Source organism: Danio rerio, chromosome 6 (genome assembly GCF_049306965.1).
Source record: "Danio rerio strain Tuebingen ecotype United States chromosome 6, GRCz12tu, whole genome shotgun sequence".
Taxonomy (NCBI): domain Eukaryota; kingdom Metazoa; phylum Chordata; class Actinopteri; order Cypriniformes; family Danionidae; genus Danio; species Danio rerio.
The window spans coordinates 61,173,268-61,187,500 of NC_133181.1; the positions used below are offsets into that span (position 1 = coordinate 61,173,268).

General features: G+C 41.7%; 1 protein-coding gene across 9 annotated transcripts in view; it reads left to right on the plus strand.

The window, feature by feature from the left end:
• ralgapb (Ral GTPase activating protein non-catalytic subunit beta) overlaps positions 1 to 14,233 on the plus strand; it is a 115,776-nt gene that overhangs the window by 98,730 nt on the left and 2,813 nt on the right. For all 9 annotated transcript variants that reach the window (XM_021477328.3, XM_009302762.5, XM_009302763.5 and 6 more), the window contains 6 exons: positions 1,847 to 2,005; positions 3,295 to 3,454; positions 4,500 to 4,622; positions 6,731 to 6,867; positions 9,567 to 9,672; positions 9,813 to 9,888. In XM_021477328.3, the coding sequence (XP_021333003.1) occupies positions 1,847 to 2,005; positions 3,295 to 3,454; positions 4,500 to 4,622; positions 6,731 to 6,867; positions 9,567 to 9,672; positions 9,813 to 9,888 (761 nt within the window). The remainder of the gene's footprint in view (positions 1 to 1,846; positions 2,006 to 3,294; positions 3,455 to 4,499; positions 4,623 to 6,730; positions 6,868 to 9,566; positions 9,673 to 9,812; positions 9,889 to 14,233) is intronic.

The window sequence follows — 14,233 nt, forward strand, 5'->3', positions numbered from 1 at the left end:
TCAGCTGCTTCAGTCCAACATCTACATTAGCAGGTGGATGAAGATCAAACCAGGGTGGACATTTCAGCAAGACAATGATCCAAAACACAGCCAAGGAGACTCTCAGATGCTTTCAGAGAAAGAAAATCAAGCTGTAGAATGGCCCAGCCAATCACCTGACCCGAATCCAATAGAGAATACAGAATAAAGCTCAGATCTGATAGACGAGACCCACAGAAGCATCAAGATTTAGACACTCTGTCTGAATAATTCGCCAAATGCCTTTTATATAAAGTATTAAATACGTTTCAGTAGTTCTCCTTGTTTCTCCTGTATGTTTGTATTGTTTGGGTTTTCACCAAAATCTTGTTCAATTCCATGTCAACAGAAATATTAATCCCAGGTAAACCTTACCTATTCAATACTTACTTCCCCCGCCGTATATTGCTTATGCCAATTATTTTTGAGTAGCGCAAACAAACAAAAAATATGACATTCATTCATTCATTCATTTTCTTGTCGGCTTAGTCCCTTTTTTAACCCGGGGTCGCCACAGCGGAATGAACCGCCAACTTATCCAGCAAGTTTTTACGCAGTGGCATCTCTGGGAAACATTCACATACACTCATACACTACGGACAATTTAGCCTGTACCGCATGTGTTTGGACTGTGGGGGAAACCGGAGCACCCTGAGGAAACCCACGCGAACGGAGGGAGAACATGCAAACTCCACACAGAAACGCCAACTGAGCCGAGGTTCGAACCAGCGACCTTCTTGCTGTGAGGTGACAGCACTACCTACTGCGCCACTGCCTTGCCCAAAAATATGACAATGATCCTTAATTATTTGATGATAATGGAAGCTGAATGTATAATTCAGGAGGTGTGCACAGTCAAAAATAGTCTGCAAGTCATTTTTTACGAGACGGGCTGCGTCCGAAACTGCCTACTACTCAGTAGGTACTGCATTTGAATTTAAACGTACTGCTCAGCCGGTAAAAAAGTGTGTTCTATACAGTATGAATTTGAAAAGTATGAATGGAATTCGGACGTACTACATCCGACATTTTGTCATGGTCACGTGACCTTCCTGCGTCAGTTGTGTCGCTTCACTCTCATTCATGAATTTTCTCGAGGGCATTATGGGATAGCGCGGCGTGCGTGGGATGCGCACTTCAGAATCTCGCCGGAAGTAGTAAGTCATGCAGGTATTTCACAGATTTCCGAATTCTATGACATACTACCCGGCTCGCATACTGATTTTAGCGTACTATATAGTATGGAAGTATGCGGTTTCAAACACAGCCAAACAGTCCCTAAATAAATATGCAAACATTCATTCCTCTCATTTTCCTTCAGCTTAGTCCCTTATTTATCAGGGGTCGCCACAGTGGAATGAACCGCCAACTATTCAAGCATGTGTTTTACACAGCAGATACCCTTCCAGCCACAACCCAGCACTGGGAAACTCCCATACACACACATTCATACACTATAGTCAATTTAGTTCATCAATTCCCCTATAGTGTGTTTGGACTGTTGGGGAAACCGGAGCACCCTGAGGAAACCCACGCCAACATGGGGAGAACATGCAAACTCCACACAGAAACGCCAGCTTGCCCTGGGAGTCGAACCTGCGACCTTCTTGCTGTGAGGCAACAGTGCTAACCACTGAGCAGCCGTGCTGTCCTGCATGCCAATATTGTTTTAGATAATCCTTGATAAAATTTATGTTTGTTATCCAGAACTGATGTTTGTTTGTTTTGGGGTTTTATTACCCTGTGATTGTAGAATCACCCATAAAGATCATTATATCTTTGGGAAGTCCTCATAAAGCATGTTGTGTATCTGTGTGTGTGTGCTCAGGAGCCTGGAAACAGTCGTCTTCCTCCTCACCTCATCGCTCTGGACTCTTCAGTGCCGGGTTTTTTCGATGATGTGGGATATCTGGACCTGCTGCCGTCCCGGCCGTGTGACACCGTCTTCATCTTCTACATGAGAGCAGGACAGAAGAGCAGCCAGGAGGTCAGAAGACCACAATCAGTAACACTGCATGAGCATCAATGAGTGTGTGTGTGTGTGTGTGTGTGTGTGTGTGTGTGTGTGTGTGTGTGTGTGTGTGTGTGTGTGTGTGTGTGTGTGTGTGTGTGTGTGTGTGTGTGTGTGTGTGTGTGTGTGTGTGCGCGCTGCTGATGGAGGATTAATAAACATATAAAATATCATAATCATAACACACACACATACTTATAAACATTCACTCACAAACACTCAAACACACACACACACACATACAATGATACACAAACACGCATTCACACAAACAAACACACAAAGACATGCATCCAATCACATAGTCATTCTTACATATAAACACAAAATACAATTACACACTCACACACAAACATATACATAAATACACACAGTCACAAATAAACACACACATGCATACAATCGCACACATACATATTTGTAATGCACACAAACACACATGCATATGATTGCACACTCACTCACATGCATACACACACACTCACACACATACAAACTCTCACTCATTCACACATACACTCAAACACACACACACACACACACACATGCATACAATCACACACATACATATGAACTCACACAAACAGTGACGCTAGCAAACACGCATACAATCACACACTCACGCACATAAATAAAGACATACACTCACTCATGTACACACACACACACAGACATACATACAATCACACACAAATAATCACACATATATACATACAATTACACACACACACACAAACATATACATATATACACACAGTCACAAATAAACACACACATGCATACAATCACACACATACATATACGTAATGCACACAAACACACATGCATATGATTGCACACTCACTCAGATGCATACACACACACATACAAACTCTCACTCATTCACACATACACTCAAACACACACACACACACAAACACACACATGCATACAATCACACACATACATATGAACTCACACAAACAGTGACGCTAGCAAACACGCATACAATCACACACTCACGCACATAAATAAAGACATACACTCACTCATGTACACACACACACACAGACATACATACAATCACACACAAATAATCACACATATATACATACAATTACACACACATACATATAAATTCACACACACACACACACACTCACGTAGAAAAAGACACTTGCTCACACACATACATTAACAACAGACGTTAATGAAACTTGATGCTCATCAATGATTGTAATGTGTTAATGTGAATAATGTGTGCGTGTGTGTGTGTGTGTGGCCAGATCTTGAAGAACGTGGAGTCCTCCGCAAACGTGCAGCCACATTTCCTGGAGCTGCTGCTGTCACTGGGCTGGCCCGTGGAGGTCGCTCAGCATCCAGGCTGGACGGGTAGTGTGTTCACCAGCTGGACCATCAACACATCCAACGGCGCTGACACACCAGGTACACACACACACACACACACACACACACACACACACTTGCATACATACATACATACAAAGGCACACTCAGACTCGCATACATACGTACATACACACACACACACACACACACACACACACACAAACGTATATATCCACATATACACATGCGTACGCACACAGTCATACACACACATATTGTACATACATCCACACACACATTCATACATATACATACAACACACTTGCATGCATGCATACATACACACACTCACATACACACACACATACACACATTTTCTTTTCAGCTTAGTCCCTTTTTTAATCTGAGGTCACCACATGGGAATGATCCGCCAACTTATCCAGCATATGTTTTACACAGCGGATGCCCTTCCAGTTGCAACACATTACTGGGAAACACCCATACACTCTCATTCACACACATACACAACAGCCAATTAAGCTTACCTTATCCCCCTATAGCACATGTCTTTAGACTTGTGGGGGAAACGAGCACCTGGTGAAACTCACGCATATGTTTTACACATACCAGCTGCAACCTATCACTGGGAAACACCCATACACCCTCATTTACACACATACACTACGGACAATTTTAGCTCACTCAATTCCCCAATAGTGCATGTGTTTGGACTTGTGGGGGAAACCTGAGCACCCAGAAGAAACCCACACCAACACAGGGAGAACATGCAAACTCCACACAGAACGGACCCAGAACTCGAACCAGCAACCTTTTTGCTGTGAGGTGACTGTGCCACCATGATGCCTACATATATACATATACACATAAATACACACACTCGCATGCATACATGGACACTAACATACATACATACAAACTCACACTCAAATACACACATCCAAACAATTGTACAACTGTCCTAATAAGTAATGGTCCTCCATCTTTATAAGTTAATTAATATCTTAATAATAGTCGCATGTTAAAAGTCTTCTCATAGTGATAAACTGTCAGTGACCCGCACAGTGATGCAGTGTTGTGTAATGATGTATATGTGTGTGTGTGTGTGTGTGTGTGTGTGCAGATGACTCTGTGACTCTGGGTGACACTGGCGGTGGTGTGTTTAACGGAGAGAAGCAGGTTCTCTATTACGCAGACGCTCTGACAGAAATCGCATTTGTGGTGCCGTCTCTCAGCGACTCCTCTGGTAAAAACTTTCTGCATTCAACACATTGCAGTAGTGCTGGGCAAAGATTAATCATGCTTAAATGCCCCTTTTTACAAGATGTAAAAATAAGTTTCTGACGTCCCTAGAGAGAGAGAGTGTGTGTGTGTGTGTGTGTGTGTGTGTGTGTGTCAGCTGAGAATAGCACACAGATAATGTTTTATAACTCTCTGAAACTGAGCCTTTTAGGCTTTGATCCTAGTTTTGTTGACTGTTGCTTTAAATGCAAATGAGATTGTGCTCTTTTTCAGAAGAGGGCGGAGCTACAGACGTAAACGTGTGTCAGTATAGTGGCAGATTGAAAACCAAACTTATTATATTCGTGGGAAAGAAGTGAAAACGTTGGCATCAATATGTTAACAATGTTTTAATACTTAACCACGGCAAAGCCCCTATAAAGAAATCTTATATCTATATGCAAATCACTTATTTACATTCATGTTTTGGGTTTTACAGATATATATTTTAAAAAGTCATACATGCACATGTTTCACATACACTCACCGGCCATTTTATTAGGTACACCTTACTAGTACCGGATGGACCCTCTTTTGCCTTCAGATCTGAATCAATACTTTGTGACGGATTCAACAAGCTACTGGAAATATTCCTCAGAGATTTTGCTCCATTTTGTCGTGATAGCAACACACAGTTGCTGCAGATTTGTCGGCTGCACATCCATGATGCCAAACTCCCGTTCCACCACATCCCGAAAGTGCTCTATTGGATTGAGCTCTGGTGACTGTGGAGGCCATTTAAGTACCGTAAACTCATTGTCATGTACAAGAAACCAGTCTGAGATGATTGAGCTTCATGACATGCTGCGTTATCCTGCTGGAAGTAGCCATCAGAAGATGGAGACACTGTGCTCATAAAGGGATGGACATGGTCAGCAGCAATACTCAGGTAGGCTGTGGCGTTGATGCTCAATTGGTACTGATGGACCCAAAGAAAATCTCCCCCACACCATTACACCACCACCACCAGCCTGAACCGCTGATACAAGACAGGATGGAGCCATGCTTTCATGTTGTTAAGGCCAAATTCTGAGCCGAGCATCTGAATGTGTCAGCAGAAATGGAGACTCATCAGAGCAGCAACGCTTCTCCAATCTTCTATTGTCCAGTTTTGGTGAGTCTGTGTGAATTGTAGCCTCAGTTTCCTGTTCTTAGCTGACAGGAGCGGCACCCGGTGTGCTCTTCTGCTGCTGTAGCCCATCCGCCTCAAGGTTGGACGTGTTGTGTGTTCAGAGATGCTCTTCTGCAGAGCTCGGTTGTAGCGAGTGCTTATTTGAGTTACTGTTGCCTTTCTATCAGCTGGAACCAGTCTGGCCATTCTCCTCTGACCTCAACAAGGCATTTGCGCCCACAGAACTGCCGCTCACTGGATATTTCCTATATGTCGGAGCATTCTCTGTAAACCCTAGAGATGGTTGTGCGTGAAAATCCCAGTAGATCAGCAGTTTCTGAAATACTCAGAGCAGCCCGTCTGGCAGCAACAACCATGCCACATTCAAAGTCACTTAAATCCCCTTTCTTCCCCATTCTGTTGCTCACTAACATTAACGAGCAGTTGTACCTAATAAAGTGGCCGGTAAGTGTATGCAAATTAGTTATTTAAGTTCATGTTTGTATTTTACAGATATATAAAAAAGTCAGATATGCACGTTTAACATATATAATAAAGGCAAATATTGCAAAATGGCAGTTCACAATCATTTTTAATCATTAGAATTACAAACAAGCACATATATGTTCAAATATATTAATCATAATATTATATAGACAATATTTTTATATTTAACCATATATTAGATTTATTTTTGAGCTCCAAAATGGGCAATTAATCATCAACACACCAAATTAGGGCCTAACAATTGCAATGAAATCTTTGTGATCATGACAGCCCTACATATTTAACCACTCATTATGTTTGTGGTTCAACAGAAAAGTGCATGTATTGCAGAAAAGCTTCTTCCAGGACTATTCTTGCTGTATTGATTTTTCTGTTAGTGTAATGCATTTAAACTGGTTTAATGAATCGTTATTGATTTCTTTAATATGACGGATGCTGGTTTGTGTGTGATGCAGCGGAGTCATCAGAGCACAGCTTCCCCACCGCAGACTCCGACTCTCAGATGGAGCTGCTGCCCAGTTTACTCAAACAACCCAACCTCACGCTGGAGCTCTTCCCAAACCACTCTGACAACATGGGCCCTGCGCAACGGGTAACACACACACACACACCCTATTGTACATGAGTTGCAAGTAGAAACAACAAATTATATGAAGTGAATTCATTAGTAAATGAAAATATAGATGTGATCAGGTTGTACATAATGAGATGAAATCGTTACTTTAAAGGGTCACGAAACACCAAAACACAAGTGTTGAGCTGTTGACAGTGGTATATGTGTCCCACACTGCTAAAAACACTATTAGGACACCTATATTTCACTAAAAAGTGTAAATTGGTTGTTTTTGCGTTATTTCAAGCAAATTCGTACTTCCGGTTTGAAACGAATTTTTGAAGCTGCGTCACGGTCATGACATAATAGCGTGTATTCCAGCGTGCAGACTGGACGCCTGTGCCAGAGTGTGTCTTATTACGTCTTACAGTGTGCTGCATTAATGCATGAGTAAGGCTTGGTTCAAACCAATCAGCGCACTCTATTGTGCAACTTCATTAATATTCATTACTGGCACAGTGTTTAGACGACAGAGACGCCACGTTGTGTTGGCAAAACAAGCGTGAAGTGTTGCTTTTATAGTTTGCTGCAGTTCAGTTTTGTTTTCATTTTCTCTCTGTAAGAGCTCAGACTCACGCGTGGATTAACAGTGTACGCGACGCTCGACAACAATAACTTACATGTCTAAGGAGGATTATTGTTTACCTGAGAGCTGTTCTCATCTGCAAACGCTGAGATCCGGATTCGCTTTAGTCTCCTCTAAATAAAGACGCGGCTCTAGTTGCTGGTGATTGTCCTGTCTCTACAGATTTGGTAAGTGAGCGACCAGTGCTCTTTGTTTATTCAGTTTGTTCGTATCGAACTAAGTTAACTATTGCACCGAGTGTAAACATGTCAGCACCACAACTAAACTTTAACCTCGTGTAGGATTTTCACCGCATTTAGTGACTGGAATAACACACGCGGCTTTCTGACGCTACCTGCCGTGTGCATCTAAGAGTTTGGGACATGCGGAGGGTTTTCTTCACTCATTCGCCGTGCGGTATCAAACATTGCATGAAAAATATACACTTAGAGCAGATCCTCGAATCAAATATCTCGTTTGTCGAGAGGGGCATGAATGAATTCCTTGAATGAAAGAGCCAAACTGCAGTTAAAGTCCACCATTTAATAATTTGGCAAATAATTCGACTACAGATGTCCATGTAGGTTAAACACCATCACCTTCTACTGTGTGTGTGTGTGTGTGTGTGTGTGTGTGTGTGTGTGTGTGTGTGTGTATTTTGACTCTGAAGCTCGCACATGCCCAAATAGACACTCCCACACCATCCCACTATTCTTACTCTGACACTCCCCCCTAAACAGAGCTGAACACGCCCACTTTTCTGACTTTTTCCAAAGTAGAGGCGTGAAAACACCCTGCTGAAACGAGGGGGTTTCATGGCCCTTTAAATTCTAGTAATATTTGACTTAGGCCCCGTTTACACTAGTGCGTTTTAGTTTGAAAACGCATAAGTTTTGCTACGGTTACGCCAACCGTCCACACTATGCCGGGGTTCTCGAGCGCCGAAAACGGAGCGTTTCGAAAACGCTGGAGAGGCCGTTTTCATTCTAAAACGCAGCTGCTCCGTCTCAGTGTGGATGATGGAAAACGGAGACGTCTGAAAACGGAGGCGGGGCTGCTGACATTCGCCTCTCTGATTGGGGCTTTTCCTGAATATTAAGTAGCCTAACACACACAGTTCAGTCCTGAATCTTCTCCGTGTAAGTTCAGACATCGCAAGTTTGATCAAGGCTGCATCTCTTCTTCTCAGTTTGATATGGAAAACATACTGAGGACACGGGTAAATCTTCACAGGGAACAGTGTACTTTATAACTTCATTCACATCACCTAGGCTACGTTGTTTCACTTTCTCAACAATAAAATGTAAACTTGATATAAGGAACTGCCTATTTTCATTTTAATATTAACAACTAAACAGACAGCAGAAATGTTGAGGCGTCGTGCTGCATATATGAGCGTCATCTTCACTGTGTGAATATTTATAACAAAACGGAGCCGATAACAACTGCCTCCTTTCAATTTCAGTGAAAATACGAAACACACCCTCTCTTTTGCTGAATATCAGTTTTAATAATCGATTATTATAAAAGTATAACATACAATAAGTTTATACATTATAGGAAATAAAGGCAAGCGATCTGTCAATATACAGAATGTAGGCTACGTGGTTACATTAATCATTAACTTATCTTTGTGCTCAGCCAAAACACGTTATCTGAGAACAAGTAATAGATTCCAATGACCAAAGTCAGGGAATATGTCGTTAGATAAAGACAACAAGATGAATGAAATATCACGTTTAATAAATATAGTGAGATTAGATCCATCGGGAGATGCTTGATGAGAAGTCCGACTAGCAGAGCTCTCATCTGGGTAGACAGGCTCCAGCGATTGCCAAAGTGTGTGTGTGTGGTCACGTGATGTGCGTTTTCAGCGTTTTGGTGTGAACGGAGAGCAGTTCAGAAACGCTGGGTAAAACGCGAGTGTGGACGCGGATCGTTTTCATTCTACAACGCCGTTTTAAAACTAAAACGCACTAGTGTAAACGGGGCCTTAATTTATAAGCAGCAAAATAGACTTATTACAAAAAACTGTACGCAAGAGTGAAATAATTATTCAATTGAATGTTTATTATTTTCATTACAGTGTATAATGTTTATGTCCTGTGTTCAGTCGCCCACAGCGAAAAACAAGAAGTTGCCGCCCGGAAGGACGATACCGCCGCTGGGACCCGACACCAAAGTGTTGGTGGTGTGGGTTGAGCGATACGACGACATTGGTACACGTTTGTTTTGCAAGAAAATACTGTGCATTACTTGCCATTTATTATCATAAGTTGTGCATTTTATTACCCGTTTCTAAGTGGCTTTTATATTAGTTTTATGTGTTAACGCATTTTATTGTTGTTCTATTTTGCAGAAAACTTCCCTGTGTCAGAGTTACTAGCAGAGACGAGCACCGGTGTGGAGACGGCCGTCAATAGCAGCGCATCCAGGTAATAGAAGAGCTTTTATTTTATGGCTGGGAGTCAATTGCAAAGAGAATTCTCTTTATAATAACTATCCGTTATAACTAGTTAATAGATCATTAAAGAGCCCATATTATACATGAAATAAGGTCATATCTTGGTTGTAAGGGTCTCCAACAACAGTCTAATATGCATGCAAGGTCAAAAAACACTTTGATGGTCTTATAATCTGCATTTATTTTTACCTAATTATCCCATTGACTCCCGTATGAATCGTCCAGTGATTCATTTGTTCCCAAACCCCTCCTTAGCGCGAAGCTAATCTGCGCTGATTGGACCGATGACAGTCTGTCGCGATTGGTCGACTGCCTTCAGTCAGAGAGTGAAATGCCAAACAGCTAATCAGCAATATAAAAGTAATGACAGTTCATACACGCTCGATAGTGTAGGCGTGGATTTTAGCTGCCAGTGGGTCAATGTAAATACAGACAATGGACTTGAAAATACAGACGACTGACTATTTTATTGAGCAAAAACTCCAAAAACAGTTGAGGAGATCTCCTAGCTTCTCACTCTGCTCTTTTCACAGACACACACACACACACATATTGCACACACACACACACGCACTTAACCCTGCTCCGGACGACAACGCGCGCGCGCGTTAGCTCCGTTAACAAAGCAGCACGCGTCGCGTTTTTAACGTGACTTTGCACGCGATAAGAGAATATAGCCAGTTAACCTGATACAGTACACGCGGTTACAAGTAACAAATCACAACTAAATACATTTGCAAGCTCGAGTAAACGAGGCAACTTTAATCGCACGTACTTACACTTGAGAAATGGAGGAAGAAAAATCCATCCTGACGTCCAGCAGTAAGTTACTCTTTACTGATCCTTCCTTTAACAAATGCTGATGAAGTATTCTTTGTAGCATGTAGCTTCCAGAAGTTTCCAGTAGTTTCCAACTGCTTGGCTATAATGCTGAGGTTTTATCTTTGGGTAGAGACTCGATATATCCATCTGCAGTGTGACTTCAATCGACCGGCATGTTTGTGTGTGTGTGTGTGTTTGTGGGTGTGTGTGTGTGTGTGTGTTTGTGGGTGTGTGTGTGTGTGTCTGGGTTTCTGCGTCAGAGGGCGGGGCCTCAGGTTTGAAATCTCCCGGGTTTGTGCGTGCACGTGAATAACTTGGTTTCGTTCGTACGTCATGGCGAAACACCTAATGACTCGGTATCAAGGCGACTCGTTTGAAGCACTATGAGTCGACTCTTTTATAGATGAATCAACAGTTTTAAACACTGTATTCTTACAGATTTAAGCCTTAGCTGGATACTTCACTTCACTTAGAGCTGTGTTACACACTACATGGAGGGGAATTTTCAAAAACCCATAATATGGGCTCTTTAATAAACTGTTAATGTGTTATAAATGACTTGTTAAATAAAAGTTAATAGTTTGTTAATTTATATTTATAACTGCGCCTTATTGATAGCCAATAGGTAACTTGCAAGTTATAAATGAATTGTTAACTGTATTGTTACGATTTATAACTATACCTAATAAATTAGTAATAGATCATGAGCAAGCGGTTAGTAAATTACTTAATAAAGACTTGTTAAGTGTCAGTTAATAGTTTATATATGTTATTTGGACGTTATTCTAAAGTTACAACTGTTCTTCATTTATTAAAGGCCATGAAACCGCCTTGTTTCAGCAGGGTGTTTTCACACCTCTACTTTGGAAATAATCAGGAAAGTGGACATGTCCAGCTCTGTTTAGGGGGGGGGGGGGTGTCCGTAAAAATTTGCATAAAAATGGGAGTGTCGGTTTGGGCATGCGCTGATTTTCACAGAGGCAAAACAAACACACAGACGCAAAGGAGAAAGACAGTGACTGTGTTTACATGGACATCAGTAATCAAATTATTTGCCAAATTATTAAACGGTGGACTTTAACTGCAGTTTGGCACTTTCATTCAGGAATTTCATTCATGCCCCTCATGACAAACGAGATATTTGATTCGAGGAACTGCTCTAAGCGTGTATTTTTCATGCAATGTTTGTTACCGCACGGCGAATGAGTGAAAAAACCCTCTGCATTTCTCTGTAACTTAGATGCACTCGGCAGGTAGCGTCAGAAAGCCATGTGTGTTATTCCGGTCACAAAATGCACCGAAAATCCTCCACGACAGTAAGTTTGATTGCGGTGTACATGTTTACACTCGGAGAGCAGCATGTACAGCAGATTTTTCAGTCTATAATATTGTACTGATGTTAACGTACTGTAAACTTTATTAACTTAGAAATCATTTGACTAAGGTCTGTCTTTAAACCATAGACTGTATGGACGTAGTATCCGTGACGTCACCCATAGGTGTCTAAAGAGCGCAAAAGAAGCCACAAGTAGGCGCGGCCAACCGTCGCCATTTTGTTTGAGCGTCATCACACCCACGGCGGGATACCAAACAAGGGCAAAGAGGCGGAGAGTGGGCGGAGCTACAGACACCTGCTGGCATTTAGCTTGGACCTGGTTCAGACACACTTTACTTTGGGATGCTTAATACTTTATCACCTGCGACTGTTCTGACCACTTGTGCTTGGTTGTTCACTATATCAATAAAGTGTTTAGCCTTTTAAAAATACTGCTGTAATACACTGAGCCACTAAACATTGTTCTTATGACGTTTTTCAACAGGAGGAAAACGCGAATTACTTCCAAACACTTCAGATACAGTCTGTGTTAGTTAATGCAGGACTATTGATGAAATCCAGCATAACACTGTATGACAACGCTTCAGATGACTGATCTAGAGCCCACAGCTAATCAATCTGACAGATTCTGGAGTGCATTACAGCCCCAAATATAAATGATAAATGATCTTAAATAAAACAAATACATGTATAGAGATGGTATATAAGTATATAACTTTACTCACATGGGAAACGGAGGCCACGTGAATGGTTTGTGAGCACAATTAAGTGCACTCAGCATGCCATGCCATCTAATAATTGTAGGAAACAAGTCCAAAAGGCAACTGACTGTGTAAAGCCACAGAAAACAACACAGAAATACGATAAATATGCCGAGTTCAGTGGCTAATCTGCAGGATTCAGCTGAGGTGACGTGACGGCGACCAACGAGACCTAGCTGTCACTCAAGTGGCCACGCCCTTAATTATGCAAACTTAATATAACTTAATATAAAGTAAACGGGTGAGTAATAAAAAATTCACCCCCTCACAGTTGTCATGAAGGGTAATATTAGCTGTAGTAACCAAAATCTTTGTTTGTACCAGGCTGTAAACACCTTTTTTTCTGCTGTAAAGTTGGCCATTCTAACAGTGGGCTCAATTGAAATGTGCGCTATTATGGAGCCAGGAGCGGCCAGGACTGGCGGAATTTTGGATGAATTGCAGTTTTAGTTACTTCCGTATTGGCTTCCTGAAAGAGACCGGGAGGTTGCCGCTTGCTTTAAACACTGAAAGAGTACTGCTGACGATACGAACTAACATTGCCATCTGACTAAACAAACAAAGGCCACTGCTCACTTAGCAAATCTGTAGAGACCAAATCAACACCAACTGGAGCTGCATCTTTATTAAAAGGAGACGAGCAGCAAATCCTGATTTCACTATTTCCAGATGCGAAAAGCTCTCAGGTAAAAAAATGTTCCTTAGACTTGTATTTCTGTCGCGTGCACTGTAATCCACACCAGAGTCCAGCTGCGCTCTCATAGCAGGAAAATGAAAACAAAACCTTTACTGCAGCACATTATAAACGCAACACACTCCCGCTTGGCAACACAACGTGGCGTCTCTCTGCTGTCTGAACACTGTAACAGGTAGAAACATCTTCGAAGCTATCATGCATATTAATGAGTTTGCACGGCATACACAATAGAGCGTGCTGATTGGTTTGAACCGTGCCTTACTCATGCATTAATGCAGCACACTCAGACGTAATAAGGCACTCCCAGATACAGACGTCCAGTCTACATGCTGGAATACACGCTAAGATCTCATGACCGTGACGCAGCTTCAAAAGTTAGTTTCAAACCGGAAGAACAAATATGCTCTAGATAATGCAAAAACAACCAATTTACACTTTATAGGGAGATATACGTTTCCCAATAGTGTTTTTAGCTGTGTGGGACACATATATGACTGTCAACAGCTCAACACATGTGTGTTGGTGTTTCGTGACCCTTTGAGTGTTAGTAAATGAAGAATAGTTGCAACTTTAGAATAACATCCCAATAACATACGTAAGCTAATAACTAACACTTAACTAATATATTAACTCACACTTTACAGATTAGTTCTTCGTAGTTTGTTTACCTTCTACTAATACCAGCGAAACAGCAAATGGA